We start from the raw sequence: 18,034 nt of genomic DNA on the forward strand, positions 1-18,034 counted from the left end.
TATGTAGTGGAATTAAATGAAAATCATAATTAAATTGGACATCAAGATTTATATGAAAAATCCTTCAAACGTGAAGGGTAAAAACCATATGGTAAAATAGAGAAGTGTGCTTCCGATTACGAGGTCATGAATAAGGCGAGACAGTGATAGAAACCAAGTAGAAAATCTTGATTTATAAAAAAAAAATTTAAGTTATAATTCCAAGAAACCAAGAGAAACCAGGATTCATTTTAACAAATCTCCTCTTAAATAAATAATGAAAAGAATTCTTAGAAAATCATGATATAAATAAAATTCATTCAATCTTATAGGAGAATAAGATATGCATATAAAATCTCTCAATTCATTATGAATCATAAAAATTATAATTCTAAAAAATTATAATTCATTTAGGAAATTTTCTTCTTTAGTAAACGGTAAAAAGAAATATGGGAGTTCAAAAAACAAGATCTTGATTCATAAACGATTTCAAATTATAAATAATGAGAAATCAAGATAAAGCTTATTTAAATTATTATGATTATTTTTTGATAACTCAAATAGTGAAAAGAAAGAATCATAATAGAAAATCTTGATTTATAAAAAGAATTTTCAAGTTATAATTATGAGAAATCAAGAGAAACTATGATTCATTTTAACAAATCTCCTCTTAAATAAATAACGAAAAGAATTTTAAAAAATCTTGATATTGATAAAATTCATTCAATGTTAGAAGAACAAGATATGCATATAAAATCTCTCAATTCATTATGAAGTGAATTGAGAGATTTTATATGCATATTGCTGAAGTGAATTGTCATCAGAAATTTGTGAGGTCGGACATTATTGCTTGAACTGGAGACTGAACAAGAGAAACTGTAAACTTTTTAAAAGAAAATTAGTTAGCTGACAGTCTCATTAACCGAATTTTCCAAGGCCATACATTTGAAGATATCACCTCGAACATCTTCGAATTGAACACGGATTTCTGCTTTTCTGGAAGGAACACGGATTTATATATATATATATATATATATATATATATATATATATATATATATATATATATATATATATATATATATATATATATATATATATATATATATATATATATATATATATATATATATATATTGGCACCTTCGTTGGTTGGCAACTTCAATAGTATGGTTGGCTGTCTACTATGTTTATGTACCATTTTAGGTTCATGCATTCTCATGTCATTTTATTTTCTGAATCGATTTAAATAAATTTTGGATATACATATTTATTCAATATTCATGCATATTATTTTGGATAATGTCTACTTTATTCATGAATAAAGTGGATAATAAGTCTAGTTCATGCATATCAATTTATATCCAAAATAATGTGCATGAACCGATAAATACTCCTCACATTATTTATTTTATTCATAAATATTATTTTAAATATAAATTTAAAGTTTTGGCTCATGGTCTTGTTGGGAAATCTAGGGTACGAGATTACATGTGCAACGGAAGAACAAAAAATAAAATCTCTAATATTTTTTAATAATATATTCGTTGTTATGCGAAGATTTGTGTGCAAAATACACGAAAAAGAAAATCACGTGTGAGATAGTTGTGTTACCTAGGGAGATCGTATATCCCCCCTACAGATCTGTAGAAGTGGATGAATGAGGTCAAGCGTTCTCCGCTCTAGAGGTGATTACATAGTAGGACTGCGACGCTTCTCAAATCTCTAAGCCTACTATTTGAGGAGGAGAAAAAGAGAGGAGAATAGGAGGTGACTACCTAAGAGGAGAATAGCAGAGTGGTAGTGGAGAAGATAGTTGTCGTTCACCGAGGAGGAAAGATTTATGCCACAGCAAAAGGGAACGGACATTGGTGCAGTGGAGAAGATAGTTGCCATTCACCGAGGAGGAAAAATTTATCGCACCGATAACCTGACGATGGAAAAGCAGTAGTAGAAAGCTTTTTCTTTTACCGTCGAAGGTGGAGAAGCAACAGATGAGTCAACAACGAGAAGAGAGCTTGCTCTAGGCAAGTGGCTCTGATACCATGATAGAAATAACAGAAGATAAGAACAATAATTGAAGAAGTAGCTTTAGCTTGAATACACTAACATGTCCCTCTCATTATGAGAGAGGATTTTCCAGATACGCAGTAACCTTCTTACGAGTGCCGGATTTATCACAGAATAATATGAAATTAAAATTGGTAATATACTAATATCCCTGAAATCCTACTTCTACGAGTATTCCGTGCGTGCCTCTCATACGCGGTGAGGTGGCAGCCGATGCCACATTTGCATTTACTCCAAAACTCCGATAGATACATCAAAAGCCGCGTAAAGGTTTATAGTACCAAAACAAGTTCTGCGTCCGCCATAGGTTATCCTTTCCGCATCTTTGAACCGTTGATTGGGCATCAGAGGGCGAGGCGCGGCGGCAGACGCCGGGCCCAGCGTGACCCACACACGTGCGACAGACAAAAGGCCAATCGCTGGGTAGGGCGAGTGGCCGAGGTAGAACACGACTAATGGTGACTTGGACGAGGCTCAGGACCACGTGGTTCAACGAATCTAAATATCTAAATGGGCCGTGGGTCGCGTGATGGAACGAGCTCCATCACTGCCGTTTATGGTATCTACAATCAACGAACCCGTGATCAGATCCGTAAACGGGGACCGTCCAATAATACTTCTACATAGATCTTGATCAGGTCTCTGCAAATTTCTCCCAATCAATCACCCAAATACGTCGATCTGTCTCAAAGCCGATGTAAACAATAGTATTTATGAATGAGGAAATCATGAATTTTACCTATGACCTAAACCAAATTGGATTCGCATAATGACGACTCGAGTCACAACTCCAATCAGTAGCGATAGTGTCTGCATATTTATTTGATTAGAAAAAGACCACAACGTGCATTTTTATTTGATTTTAATAAGAAGCTACTCGAAGCATCAAGATCAAGAAGGTGTGATTTAAAGTCACGATAGGAAGCACGGTGAGCCCCGGCTTGGTTGACCCCAGTGGACCCTACTTGGAAACTCGAGTCTGTCTGTCTCACGCGCAATTAGCCACAGCGATAAGAAACGATATTTGCATGTTATCTATCGATGAACAGTGCTTCTCGTACAATAATTGTGACCATCGGGGGACGTCGTCACATGGCATGCACGTGAGTCATGAAGACGTTTTTATTTGAATAGTTTTCCTCTGTTGTGATCCCTCCATTTCATTCGATGAAGTCCAATGCATCATCCATCATACCTCCATCGCACCCTTTGTTGGTGTTGGTGTCGCAATCCACCAGTTGTTGCTCTGACAAGGAGATAAGCTCGTCGGTTCTGATCTGGTTTATTCCCTCCACCGAAACTACTGTCGAGAAGGCCCAGCAACTTCCTGCAATAATTCATACTAAATTTTCATTTATTTCGATCGAGAACATCAACAAAAATAAAATATTTTGAGCTCACCGCATTTGCCTTGGTCTTTGATAGCAGTGACGGCACCCTTCTGCCTCCAGTCGACGGTGGGAGTTACATTGGTGACGTTCTTGTATAAGAAGTACCCTTTGAGGTTCGCGCTTCCTCTGAGAGTGCTGCGGCGACGAATCCTCGTCCCTGCGTACGTCCTCTTGAACTCCTCCCTCGCCGTATCGCCGAACTTGTTGAGGCTAAGCTTGTAAGGCTTGGCTTTCTTGTTGGACGCGAACACGTAGTTAGCGTTCTCTTTAAAAACATCAAAGCGGATGCGCTTCTCGTCGACGCTGCGTGACACGCCATGGTGGCTCTGCCACCTCTCGTACAAGTCCAAGAGCTTATCCTCCGACGCGATGTCGATGTCATCCCCAACGATGGGCAAGCCGGAGAATGCTACCGCAACGAGAAAGGCAGCGAACAAGAATCCTCTCCCCATGGTGGTGAACGAGGAGAAACCAAAAACAGGATGGAAGTAGGTTTATGGTTCGAAGGAGGTATCTATAGAGATGTTGGGAGTGAAGCATGACGACTGGGCGGTTAGGAGATTAGGGCATGGGCATGGGAGAGGCTCATTTTACGTAACTGTTATTGGCATCTTCTTAAGCGATGCATGCATGCATGCATACGTCGAAAAGGTATCCTCTTCGGGTAGTTTGATGTGCATGGGTTCGGGCAGAAGCTTCCAAGCCAATATGGGAGAAGAGTGTGTAGTCCTATAGAAATGGGAACTGTGAGGTTGGATATCCAAATCGCAATTAGCGTTTGATTAGGGAAAGAGATGGATATTATGAAGCCTCATATAGCTCGATGAATTATATTGATCAAAATGTAGCATAAATAAGACTAAAGATTTTTACAGGACTGCTTCACGGATGCTTTCTGGGGCAGGTTATAGCCACTATGAGATCAGTAGCTACTGCAAGGATCGGTATGAGTGCAAGCACAATCTCACCTACTGGCTGAACAGATCTTTCTATGGATTTGGCCTTGGATCTGCAAGCTACATCAATGACATGAGGTTTTCAAGGCCAAGAAGATTGAAGGAGTACGAGGAATGGGTGCACAAGTTGGAAGATGGATTGGTAGTGCTTCATGAGGACATCAGTGTCGACACAAAGGACATGTCAATGGATGTTGTGATGCTGTCCTTGAGAACGGCAAAAGGTCTTGACCTGAGGGGCTTTGCAAAATGCTTTGGGAAGAGCCTGGCACGCTCTTTGTGCCAAGCCTTGAGGCAGTATGTAGAGAGTGGGCATGTGGTTGTCATGGATGATGATAGAAATACGTTGTCTTACCCTGAGTTTGAGTTGAAGATGAGTGAGGATAATGATGAAATGGGTAATGGAGTTGCATCCATTCGGCTCAGTGATCCAGATGGTTTCCTCCTGTCTAATGAGTTGATATCCATTGCATTTGGAATTATATCTCCATAATATCCTGTGAGACTTTCGAAACTCATCTGTTGTTTACAGCAATGTTTTAATCATGTCCAAATCTATCAATTGAAATATAGTTTTTCCCGCATTGTTTAACCAGAATTCACATTTGCATTATAGAGAGGAAAAGCAAAAGTGTATATATAAAATTTTCCAAATGCATTATCGAAATATAATCTTTTTCCTCATTGTTTAATCAGAATTCACATATGCATTTTGCCTGATGTTCCTGATTTTTCTCTTTCAAAGAACTTAATGGCAGTTTATTTGCAGAATTTATTATGCTTTTCATTGTTAGGTTTGCATTCTTGAACTCAACATCGAAGTATTATGTGGAAATTTCTAGACTTTTGACTTACACCAATTCCTGATCAATGTCTAAAAAATATTTTTCGATGTATGATTTTTCTTGAGAGGTCTTTAATATTGGAAACCATTTTTTTTTTTTCTGTAAATAACTGTTATGAAGTGAGCATGTGAATGATGCAGTAGCTTTTTGCAAGTTTAATCAAGCATTGACAGGATGTTTGAGCATCCTGCCGCGTTTCTTTCTTAGTTTTTTTAAAAAATGTAGTTTTCTTCGAAAATGAATTCTTTTAGTAAGGTTTCTAATGATTCTGTTATCCTTTTTCGGAAATTTTAAGATCTCCTAGAGTATGCTTGGTTCAGTGTTGGAATAATTTGGTATAAGTTATCCTAAGCCAGTTACAATTTTAGTCCTCTGAAAGAGCATCATTCTTGTTGAGCTACATAAGGATAGTTTTCCTCTGTTGTGATCCCTCCATTTCTTTCGATGAAGTCGAATGCATCATCCATCATATCCCGCTCATTTCTAATCCAGCCCGAATCCAGCGCACCTACCTACGATCCAACCACTGCTGCAACAAGTGCCGCCCGATCGGGCTCACACGATACCCCCAGAGCTCCCGGCGTCGCTTCAGGTTCGACCGGCCCCGCTGGAAGATCGAGCGATGGGAAACTCGAGCACCCGCCCGGAGCCCGAGGTGTTATCTTCAGATTCAATGGCCTGCTTGCCTGAGTCGTGCTCCTCGACTGCATGTTGCCCGAGACCACCTTTGCGCGGCCTGCCAGCTTGAGTCGTGCTCCTTGACTGCATGTTACCCGAAACCACATCTGCGCGACCTGCTCGATTGAGTTGTGCTCCTCGGTTGCGTGTTGCCCGAGACCACCTCTGCGCGGCCTGCCCGCCTGAGTCGTGCTCCTCGGTTGCATGTTGCCCGAGACCACCTCTGCTCAGCCTGCCCGATTGTGTCGTGCTCCTCGGTTACGTGTTGCCCGAGACTACATCTGCTCGGCCTGCCCGACTGAGTCGTGCTCCTCGGTTGCATGTTGCCCGAGACCACCTATGCGCGGCTTGCCCGCCTGAGTCGTGCTCCTCGGCTGCATGTTGCCCGAGACCACCTCTGCTCGGCCTGCCCGTTTGAGTCGTGCTCCTCGGTTGCATATTGCCCGAGACCACCTCTACTCGGCCTGCCCGTTTGAGTCGTGCTCCTCGGGCTGCATGTTGCCCGAGACCACCTTTGCTTGGCCCGCCCGACTGAGTCGTGCTTCTCGGTTGCACATTGCCCGAGACCATCGCTGCGCCCCCAGCTCTCCTCGATTGCTAAACTCCACGATTCCCACACCCTTGGTAACGGACCGGCTACCGCCCGACAGGGACAATTTCTTAAAGCTGAAGCCATGCCTCGGACCCCCCCACCCCCCCCCCCCCCCCCCCCCCTTACAACAACCAACGCATAGCTTCCTTCAGGGAGGGGAGGGGGGGGATATGATAAGGGCAATAATGGCGATGGGATGAGGGTTAACGTTAGCTGTGCCCGGATGACGCCTCGGTTGACCTAACAGCACTTGACCAAAACATACTGGAACGCCGACCGAGGCATATTAACATCCTGCGCGAGCCCGGTCCTTCACGCCATGCTAACACTGGTGTCAGACGTTACCAGGAGTATGATCATGCTCCCTGCAAGCGGGCACATCAGGCAACGGTAACCTTCCCTATAAAAACCCTCGCGCTCAGAAAGAGTGGAGGAGAATCATGTGAGAAAAACTCCCTGTGACCGTTCACTCACTTGATCGTCGGAGGGGTCGGGTCGAGCCTCCCGACCTAACCTGTGCGCAAGGACGAAGACGGAGCGCCTCCCACCGCGTGCCCAGGCGAAGAGTTCCCTTCCAGAGGAAACGGTTGTCCCGTCGCGATCGGACCACCGTAGTCGGCCACCTCAACAGTCTCAAGGGTCGCCCAGGAAGATCCCTAATCATTCGGATCCGAACCAAGTCACGTTGGCCCCGAGGCCACGACTTAAGGTTGTTAACACCAACAAGACATACAAATCATGAAGACAAATTGTGAATATTAAGAGACATATTGTGTTTTTGTTTCGATAACTCAAATTGAGAAAAGAAAGAATCATAGTAGACAATCTTGATTTATAAAAAAAAATTTAAGTTATAATTGCAAGAAATCAAGAGAAACCATGATTCATTTTAACAAATCTCCTCTTAAATAAATAATAAAAATAATTCTTAGGAAATCATGATATAGATAAAATTCATTCAATCTTATAGGAGAATAAGATATGCATATAAAATTTTTCAATTTATTATGAATCATAAAAATTATAATTCTGAAAAATCATGATTCATTTAGAAAATTTTAAACGATCAAAAGAAATATGGGAGTTCAAAAAATAAGATATTGATTCATAAACAATTTCAAGTCAAGTCATAAATCACGAGAAATCAAGATAAAGCTCATTCAAATTATTATGATCCTTTTTCGATAACTCAACTCAAATCAGATTGATGTGACGATGTGTCCCAATAAAATAAAGATTGCGTGTTTTTATGGAGGCATTGAGGTGGTCAGTGTAATAAATAATACATAAGTGATATATCTTAAATTTAAATTTAGATGTGAGCATCATATTTGGGTACATGAGTATCATGTCCTTTATTTATAGTACTAATTTTTTTTTATATATAAATAAAAAAATATATATAAAGTATGGTTGACTCGTGAAATAATTATTCAGCAAATATTCATGAATTGATGGCTACGTTCATTAAGAGACAAGTTTGTATATTATAAACAGCAGGTTTTTCTCGTTTCTAATAAAAACATTCTATAGGCTGATCGCATTGAAATAAACTTTATATATAAACAATGGAATTATATTTTTAATTATTTGTTCTGTAAGCTCTTCTTCATATATTCGTTTCTTTGATCATGCAAGACATAGTTTGGTCAGAGAAGACGTACTTTGTCCGCAAAGAAGAAACTCGAGGATGTGTAGGCCTTCCTTCACCTTTAAAATAAATGTTCTCGACATAATAAAAATACTTGTCCAGTATGCACATCTATTTTTAATAAAGCATTTTATACGAGAAAGCTTTCACTATTAGACTTTTATTAAATAGAAAATGTTCATGTTAGGTTAGGGTCCGAATAAATTGAGGTTCACCCAACAAAATAATGACTCGTCTAAGTCTGGACCGTTGCCGTGAATGTATAATGGGACAAATCAATTGCAATGGGTTTGCTTGAAGCTCACCATATATGTTGCTCGCTGTCAGCCCAGTGCGACGCTCATTAATCATAAATTATAGGAGTGAGAATTATATTATTCCCCATGAGATTGTCATTACCAACGATATTGTTGTTTGCTGGGTGTTACGGTTTGATCTTGTCTCGAAGACGTAAGGTCATTCGAGGATCCCTCGTGGTTGTTTAGCAAGGGAGCTGGTGTGGCATCGATGAATCTGAGGTGGTTTTTGAGGATTCGGGATGGACTTCGATCTTTCCAGGTTCCTACACAAAGTTTAGTGTCAGGGGGAGTTTCCCGACCCTGATGTTCAAGTTAGTTTTATGGAGTTGTGTGAGGTATAAAGGGTTTTTGTGAATAATATAATTAAAAGTAGATATCTGTGATCTGCCAAAATTCAACTGCTTGGTTCCACTTGCATCAAGTGTGTCAAAAAGGGCAAAACTAATACTAGAGCAATTGACAGCCTCCAAGAGAGTTGGTGTTGAGCTCAATAGAAGGGAGCTGTAGGAATTGAACTGCTTTAGTAGCTTCATGTTGGATCTTCTACTATGTATAGACTTGGAGAAAGAAAAACGAGGATGATGCAAGCCAAAATTAACGAACTTTAGATGAATAGACTAAGACATGAGAGAATAAATGAGATAGAGAATTTTGTGTACCAACAAATACAAGCATATCATAATACATAGTAGAATTAAATAAAAATTATAATCAAATAAAACATCAAAATTTACGTGGAAAACTCCTCCAACATGAAGGGTAAAAACCACAGGGTAAGCAAGAGAAAATCTACTATAAAAATAATGAATATACAAATCTCATAGTCTTTTGCCCAAAACCCAAGCAACAATCACAAGAGAATAATTATGATATAAGGATTACGTCATTGTGCATAATATCCAAAATCTCCTCGAGTGATCACAACAGGAATCTACAATAATTCTGATCTAATATGAGATCAGAACACTTACTGGATGATTGAGAATAGTCTCTACGTTGACCTTGTCTTCTTCCCTTTCCTTCTTCTCTTGTTTTTCTTTCCTCAACTGTCACTGTTGCATCTCTCTTTTTTACAACCACCGTTCCCCTCTTTTTTTGCCCTAGCAACCATACTTCTTGGTTAAAAGATTTAGTATTTTGGTTTAAAAAAAAGAGAGTTAAGACTAAAGTGGGTTGTGGGTAATTAAAGCCTGCTATGAGTTGAATAATGAGTCATCTGCCCAACAACCTCCCCCTTCAGCCCATAAGGGAGGTTGTCTCATGACTCCTCAATGTGAAATCATACCAACTAACTATTGGTATATCTTTTGCCTTTCTTTTGGTAAGGTCTTTATCAACATATCTACTCCATTATCATCTTTATGAATTTTCTAAAGTTGCAACTGCTTTTCTTCAAGTAAATTTTGAATCCAATGATACCTGACATATATATGCTTTGACTTGAAATGAAAAGTTGGGTTCTTACACAAATAGATGACGCTCTGACTTTCACAATACACTATATAGTTTTTCTTTTTCAGTCATAATTTTTGTAAGAATTCTTTTATCCACAATATTTACTTGCAAACCTCTATAGTAGCAATATATTCTGCCTTTATGGTGAAGAGAGCAATATACCTTTGCAATCTGGATTGCCATGACATAACTCCCATTGCAAAAGTAAATACAAAACCTAATGTAGACTTCCTCGTATCAATATCTATTGTCATATCTGCATCTGTGTAACCTGTCAACATTGATTGTCCACCTCCATAGCTTAAACAAAATAATGACTCATCTAAGTCTGGATTGTTGCCATGAATGTATCATGCAACAAATCAATTGCATTGGGTTTGCTTGAAGCCCATCATATATATAGCTTGCTGTTAGCCTAGTGCAACACTCATTTTTTCTTAAATTATAGGAGTGAGAATTATATTATTCCTCACGAGATTGTCATTATCAATTATATTGTTGTTGATTGAGTGTTGTCAATTGATAGTCGGTATGATTTGGTCTTATTCTAAAGTTGCAAGGTCGTCCGAGGATCCCTCGTGGTTGTCTGGCGAGGTGGTTGGTGTGGTGCCGACAAATCTAAGGTGGTTTATGAGGATCTAGGACGGACTTTGGTCTTCTTGGTGGGTTCATGCACAAAGGTTAATGTCGGGAGGAGTTTCCCGACTCGACCCGACCCCTCCGATGCTCAAATTAGCTTTGTAAAGTTGCATGGGGTATAAAGGATTTTCTTCAAGAGAAGTCAAACCCTTGAACAAGCATCAGAGGTTGACTTTTATACCTAGGCGATCGAGGGGTTCGTTTGTAACTGTTGTAATGCCCTCCACATAGCATTTTGTCCACGTGAGCGATAGGCCTGAATGACCTTTTGCGGGTTATCGTCCACAAAGGCCGATTGACTGGGGACATATCTGAAGGATCACTCGGGGATCACTATCTTTAGTGACCGACATGATTTATACATGTCGGGGATCACTATTTGAAGGATCACTCGGGGATCACTATCTTTATTTATACATGTTAAAAGAGAGTATTTCCTTGATCAGCGAGATTTTCTTGTATAGTTGGGGAAATAGAATCTTCTAATATGTATAGACTTTAGATGATGACAATGATCCTCTAATAGAAAGAAAAATGAGGATGATGTGAACTTTAGATGAATAGAATAGGACTTGTGAGAATAAATGGGATGGAGCTTACGAAATCTTCGCTTGGATTACGATCTTATTCTAGAGACTTGAGCTCGAGGAGAAGGGTCCCAAACCTAACGACACAATGTCGATGAGAAGGGTCCCAAACCTATACGTATTCTCCTCCGTAGATCATGACCCACTACCAACTCTTGACCGTGTTGTTGTTGATGAGGACTTGTCGTCAACGAAGCTCCGAGGTCATCCTAATATTTTAAGAAGGTTCAGATGACCTGGGAGACTTCCATCTCTCTCTGTTTGTGTTGGAATTCTAATGTAAACCCTTATGTCAGGATTAATACTTATAATAAACCTTACACGAAGTTGGCTCTTTCCTAATCGCTTAAGGTTTTGAGACTAACTGTATCGTGATATTAAAATATATTCGAGTGTGAAATTTACAGTCATGGAGCAAAGATGATGATCCTCGTGAGTTTCTTTGGTCTTAGCTTAGTGGCGAGGAGTCACAATCGATTAGGAAATCTGCTAAGCTGGCGCCGGCCATTGATTGACTCATCGATGGTGCGTCGAGTGGAGGAAGACTAATAAGTTCGTGGTCGTTCCCATGGCGCAGCGGAAACCGTGTGCAAGCAGGGTTGAAGAAGGTGAACATGTCTTTCTTCCCCCGTTAATTTCGCTCACCGCATGTTGCAAGCCAAAGATCAAAGGACTTTACATGAACAGAGTAAGGCAATGAAGAATTAAACGTGTGGCGATTAATATACTCCAAGAACCTTTTTGTGCTAAGTTAGGTTCTGATGGTGTGACATGTGGACTCGAGAAATCTGACTTAACAGCCACCCAACATCTCGGACTGAGACGGAACCAAAAGTATACATCGATTGGCTCCGAACCTTACTCACATGTCACACCATCAGAACCTAAGTTAGCACAATAAAGTTACTGGAGTATATTAATCGCCACACCTTTAATTCTTCAATGCCATACTCTCTTCATGTAAAGTCCTTTGATCTTTGAACACCAACGCCAGCATTTTCGCCTCCGTCGTTGTCCTTGTCCCACCGCCACCTCTAGGCTGCGTTGTTCCTGGCGAAGACGCAGTCGTAGGACCTTCTCGTGGTTCTCACCGGGTAGACTGACTTCACTTCCATCCCTCTCTACGTGTTGGAATTATAGATCGGATGCTCATGCGTCATTGCGAGGATGAATACTGACAAACCGAACACATCGGCTGCGGTTGTTTAGGATGATGACCGACCCATTTATTCCCAGCAGCCTCACCTGCACGAGACTTCCTCGGAGTTTCCCTTCTGCATTACGTCAATGAATTCATCTCAAACTCAGTTCAAGAGTACCGGCATACGCATTAGATTCGGATGCCCGAAAAGAATCGATCTACCGCCATCCTTATCTCTGTCCTTGACGATGTTTGCACAGAGACGACTCGATCCCTCACAAGTCAATTGACTCAGTTGGTCGCTGGTGCATCGACCATAGAGGAAGACCAAATAAATGAAGGCGTGAATGAGGCGGTGGCAACCGTGCGCGAAGCAGACTCGAAGAAGTGTGCTCGCGGCGCAGCGTGTCACAGAAATATATAGGTTGTAAGATTTTATATACTTCGAGGATACGTTTCTTCTCATGCTTAACCTCAAAGAAAGAAGGAAATCACATGAGTTACAGATGAACACAACAGCAATACAAATAAATTATACGAAGCAAAGATGATGAGTGGATGAGCACTTCCTCTAAGAGTCATCCAGGAGTTAGTCAAAGTCTTCTTGTCTTCATCCCAAAGCGCAGCTTCCCCTTGTCATCTTCTCTTCCCTGGTGCAGGTCCCATCCCACCCTCCTTCCCTATATAACATGAACGAGGCCTTCGCCAATCGTCACAGGCAATCCACCATGGCCTCCCGTAACCTCTCCTCCCTCCTCCTCGTCGTCCTCCTCGTCTTCGCCGGCTATGCCGGTTCCCACGCCGGCAGCATCGCCGTGTACTGGGGCCAGAACGGCAACGAGGGCGGCCTTGCCGACACCTGCAACACCGGCATCTACTCGTACGTGATGCTGGCTTTCCTCACCACCTTCGGCAACGGGCAAACCCCCGTCCTCAACCTGGCGGGCCACTGCGACCCCCCCTCCGGCACCTGCACCGGCCTCAGCTCCGACATCCGCGCCTGCCAGTCCCAGGGCATCAAGGTGCTCCTCTCCCTCGGTGGCGACTCCAGCAGCTACTCCCTGTCCTCCTCCGACGACGCCGCGAGCTTGGCGACGTATCTGTGGGCCAACTACCTCGGCGGCTCGTCCAGTTCGCGCCCGCTGGGCGACGCCGTCCTCGACGGCATCGACTTCGACATCCAGCATGGCGGCCCCGACCACTACAACGAGCTGGCGAAGCAGCTCTCCGACTTGGGCGGCCAGGCTGGGACCAAGGTGTACCTCTCGGCGGCGCCGCAGTGCCCCTACCCGGACCAGTCCTTGGGGAACGCGCTGCAGACGGGGCTCTTCGACTACGTGTGGGTGCAGTTCTACAACAACCGCGGCTGCGACTACTCGTCGGGGGTCAGCGGCCTGAGCAGCGCATGGGGGACGTGGACGTCGAGCTTGTCGTCATCGACCGTCTTCCTGGGGCTGCCGGCCTCGCAAGACGCGGCCGGGAGCGGGTACATCCCGCCCGACGTCCTCACCTCCCAGGTGCTGCCGGCGATCAAGACTGCGTCCAAATACGGCGGCATCATGCTGTGGAGCAGATACTACGATCTCAACAGCGGGTACGGCGCTGCCGTGAGGAACAGTGTTTGAGATGGCGATGTACTCACTACCATATGTGTGCTTCCGATTACGAGGTCTTGAATAAGGCGGGACAGTGATAGAAAGGTGTTCCAGATTGATGTGACGATGCGTCCCAATAAAATAAAGATTGCGTGTTTTTATGGAGGCATTGAGGTGGTCAGAGTAATAAATAATACATAAGTGATATATCTTAAATTTAAATTTAGATGTGAGCATCATATTTGAGTACACGAGTATCATGTCCGTTATTTATAGTACTATTTTTTTATTTTATAAAAAAAAAAATATATATATATATATAAAGTATGCTTGACACGTGAAATAATTAAAATAAACCCATAGACGGACCATGAAAGGTGGTGTATCGATGACAATTGATGCAAATAACAAATTCAGCAAATATTCATGAATTGATGATGGCTTCGTTAATTAAGAGACAAGTTTGCATATTATAAACAGCTGGTTTTTCTCGTTTCTAATAAAAACATTCTATAGGCTGATCGCATTGAAATAAACTTTATCTTATAAACAATGGAATTATATTTTTAATTATTTGTTCTGTAAGCTCTTCTTCATATATTCGTTTCTTTGATCATGCAAGACGTAGTTTGGTCGGAGATGACGTACTTTGTCCGCAAAGAAGAAACTCGAGGATGTGTAGGCCTTCCTTCACCTTTAAAAAAATGTTCTCGACATAATAAAAATACTTCTATTTTTAATAAAGCATTTTATACGAGAAAGCTTTCACTATTAGACTTTTATTAAATAGAAATGATGCTTCTCTAATTGGTTTTTACACGAGACATCCTTTGCCTCCATCTCTTTGCCTTCGGTCATTGAATATGACCTTTCTAACCAACATGGAATGTTGTCTAATCATAATTCCTCATGCGTTTCTTCCGAATGGGCCATATGCCCCTAATTTTTGAATCGATGTTCATGTTGGGTTAGGGTCCGAATAAATTGAGGTTTACCCAACAAAATAATGACTCGTCTAAGTTTGGTCTGTTGCCGTGAATGTATCATGCGACGAATCAATTGCAGTGGATTTGCTTGAAGCTCACCATATATGTTCTTGCTGTCAACCCAGTGCGACGCTCATTAATCCTACATTATAGGAGTGATAATTATATTATTCCCTGGGAGATTATCATTACCAACGATATTGTTGTTTGCTGAGTGTTACAGTTTGATCTTGTTTTTGAAGACGTAAGGTCATTTGAGGATCCCTCGTGGCTGTCTGTCTGGCGAGGGAGCTAGTGTGGCACCGAAGAATCTGAGATAGTTTCTAAGGATTCGAGATGGACTTCGATCTTCCCAGGTTCATGCACAAAGGTTAGTGTCGGGCGGAGTTTCCCGACCTGACTTCTCCGATGTTCAAATTAGTTTTGTGGAGTTGTGTGAGGTATAAAGGGTTTTTGTGAAAAGAGGTCTGACCCTTGGGCAAGCGTCGGGGGTTGGCTTTTATACCTAGGCGATCAAGGAGATCGTTTGTTAATATTATAATGCCCTCCGCATAGCATTTTGTCCATGTGAATGAGAGGCCCGAGCGATCCTCTACAGGTTATCGTCTACAAAGGCCAACTGAGTGGGGATATATCAGAAGGATCACCCGGAGACCACTATTCTTGGTGATCGACAAAATTAACCGGAACGATCTCCCGTGAACTATTATCTATGAGGGCCGCCAAGTGCCCCACGATGCTATCGAGTCGGGAGGTGATTTACCCTTACCTTCCATGTCGACATCTCGGTGGCGATCAACTATAAAGCTAGTTTTGTCAAAATATTTCCTATTAGATATATGAACCTGATGTAAGATGGGAACCTTTAACTCTATTGATATTTCATTATCATGAACTTAGCTTAATTTATCTAAACCGTATATCACATTCATGCAAAGAGTTAATCTTTCAATGTGAAAAAATAGATAGTGACATGTGAATGCACTATAATAGTGACTTGGCTTAAAGCATAAACTAAGATTGCACTAGCATCATCGAATAAAATAATTTAGTGGCATGCTTTCACTTATGCTCAATAGCTTCTTGTTTTCTTTACTAGAACAAAAATACATTGCTTTAAAAGTAGCTTCAAGTAGGAATTGAACTGCTTTCGTAGCTTCATGTTCGATCTTATACAATGTATAGACTTGGAGAAAGAAAAACGAGGATGATGCAAGCCAAAATTAACGAACTTTAAATGAATAGTCTAAGACATGAGAGAATAAATGAGATAGAGAACGACGAAGCACCATTAAGTGATGAGATAAAAAGAGAATTTTGTATACGAACAAATAAATCATAACACGTAGCAGAATTAAATGAAAATCATAGTCAAATATAATATCAAAATTTACGTAAAAAATCTCTCCAACACGAAGGGTAAAAATCATAGGGTAAGCAAGAGAAAATCTACTATAAAAATAATGAATATACAAATCTCAGAGTCTTTTGCCCAAAACCCAAGCAACAATCACAAGAGAATAACTATGATATAAGGATTACGTCATTGTGCATAATATCTAAAATCTCCTCAAGTGATCACAACAAGAATCTACAATAAATCTGATCTAATATGATATCATAACACTTCTTGGATGATTGAGAATAGTCTCTATATTGTCCTTGTCTTCTTTCCTTTCCTTCTTCTCTTGTTTTTCTTTCCTCAACTGTCACTGCTGCTTCTCTCTTTTTTACAACCATTGCTGCCCTCTTTTTCTGCCCTAGCAACCATACTTCTTGGTTAAAAGAGTTAGTGTTTTGGTTAAAAGAGAAAAGAGTTAAGATTAAAGTGGGCTGTGAATAATTAAAGCCTACTATGAGTTGAATAATGAGTCATTTGCCCAACAATCTTCCTCTTCAGCCCATAAGGGAGGTTGTCTCATGACTCCTCAATATGAAATCATACCGACAAACTATTGGTAATCTTTTGCCTTTCTTTTGGTAAGGTCTTTATCAACATATCTGCTCCATTACCATCTGTATGAATTTTCTAAAGTTGTAACTGCTTCTCTTCAAGTATATCTATATGCTTTGACTTGGATTGAAAAGTTGGGTTCTTACACAAATAGATGACGCTCTCACTTTCACAATACACTACATAGTTTTTTTTTTTCGGTCATAATTTTTGTAAGAATTTTTTTATCCATAATATTTCTTTGCAAACCTCTATAGTAGTAATATATTCTGCCTCTGTGGCGGAGAGAGTAATATACCTTTGCAATCTGGATTGCCATAACACAACTCCCCTTGTAAAAGTAAGTACAAAACCTAATGTATACTTTATTGTATCAATATCTATTGTCGTATATGCATCTGTGTAACCTGTCAATATAGATGGTCCACCTCCAAAGCTTAAAAAAAATAATGACTCATCTAAGTCTGGATTGTTGCCATGAATGTATCATGCAACAAATCAATTGCATTAGGTTTGCTCGAAGCCCACCATATATGTTGCTTGCTGTTAGCCCAATGCAACACTCATTCATCCTAAATTATAGGTGTGAGAATTATATTATTCCTCATGAGATTGTCATTATCAATTATATTGTTGTTGCTTGAGTGTTGTCAATTGATAGTCGGTATGATTTGATCTCATTCTAAAGTTGCAAGGTCGTCCGAGGATCCCTCATGGTTGTCTAGCGAGGTGGTTGGTGTGGTGTCGATGAATCTAAGGTAGTTTTTGAGGATCTAGGATAGACTTTGGTCTTCTTAGTGGGTTTATGCACAAAGGTTAATATCGGGGGGAGTTTCCCGACCCGACTCGATCTCTCTGATGTTCAAATTAGCTTTGTGAAGTTGCGTGGGGTATAAAGGATTTTCTTAAAGAGAAGTCCGACCCTTGGACAGCCATCAGGGGTTGACTTTTAAACCTAGGCGATCGAGGGGATCGTTTGTAACTGTTGTAATGCCCTCCACATAGCATTTTGTCCATGTGAGCGATAGGCCCGAATGACCTTTTGCGGGTTGTCGTCCACAAAGGCCGATTGAGTGGGACATACCTGAAGGATCACCCGAGGATCACTATCTTTAGTGACCGACATGATTTTCCCAAACGACCTCCCGTATACTATTGTCCATAGGAGTTGATAGGTGCCCCACGATGGGGTGACGAACCTGACGATGGAGGCTTG

The 18,034-nt window shown here is 41.0% G+C and overlaps 2 protein-coding genes and 1 pseudogene across 2 annotated transcripts; 2 read left to right on the forward strand and 1 right to left on the reverse strand.

The window, feature by feature from the left end:
• Window positions 1-3,137: 3,137 nt before the first annotated feature.
• LOC103996478 (vignain-like) lies at window positions 3,138-3,892 on the reverse strand (annotated as a pseudogene).
• Window positions 3,893-4,328: 436 nt separating this feature from the next.
• Window positions 4,329-4,889, forward strand: LOC103996477 (uncharacterized). The gene has a single exon (XM_009417400.1). The coding sequence runs from the start codon at window positions 4,329-4,331 to the stop codon at window positions 4,887-4,889; it is 561 nt and encodes a 186-aa protein (XP_009415675.1).
• Window positions 4,890-12,957: 8,068 nt separating this feature from the next.
• LOC135644944 (acidic endochitinase SE2-like) lies at window positions 12,958-14,039 on the forward strand. Its single transcript, XM_065162929.1, has one exon. The coding sequence runs from the start codon at window positions 12,973-12,975 to the stop codon at window positions 13,906-13,908; it is 936 nt and encodes a 311-aa protein (XP_065019001.1). The 5' UTR covers window positions 12,958-12,972; the 3' UTR covers window positions 13,909-14,039.
• The last annotated feature ends 3,995 nt before the right edge of the window (window positions 14,040-18,034 follow it).

This window comes from Musa acuminata, chromosome BXJ3-8, assembly GCF_036884655.1.
Source record: "Musa acuminata AAA Group cultivar baxijiao chromosome BXJ3-8, Cavendish_Baxijiao_AAA, whole genome shotgun sequence".
In the NCBI taxonomy this organism is placed as follows: Eukaryota; Viridiplantae; Streptophyta; class Magnoliopsida; order Zingiberales; family Musaceae; genus Musa; species Musa acuminata.

Excerpts from the sequence above, each read along its gene's own strand:
- LOC103996477 (XM_009417400.1), top strand. The coding sequence starts at position 4,329 with ATGCTTTCTGGGGCAGGTTATAGCCACTATGAGATCAGTAGCTACTGC.
- LOC135644944 (XM_065162929.1), top strand. The coding sequence starts at position 12,973 with ATGAACGAGGCCTTCGCCAATCGTCACAGGCAATCCACCATGGCCTCC.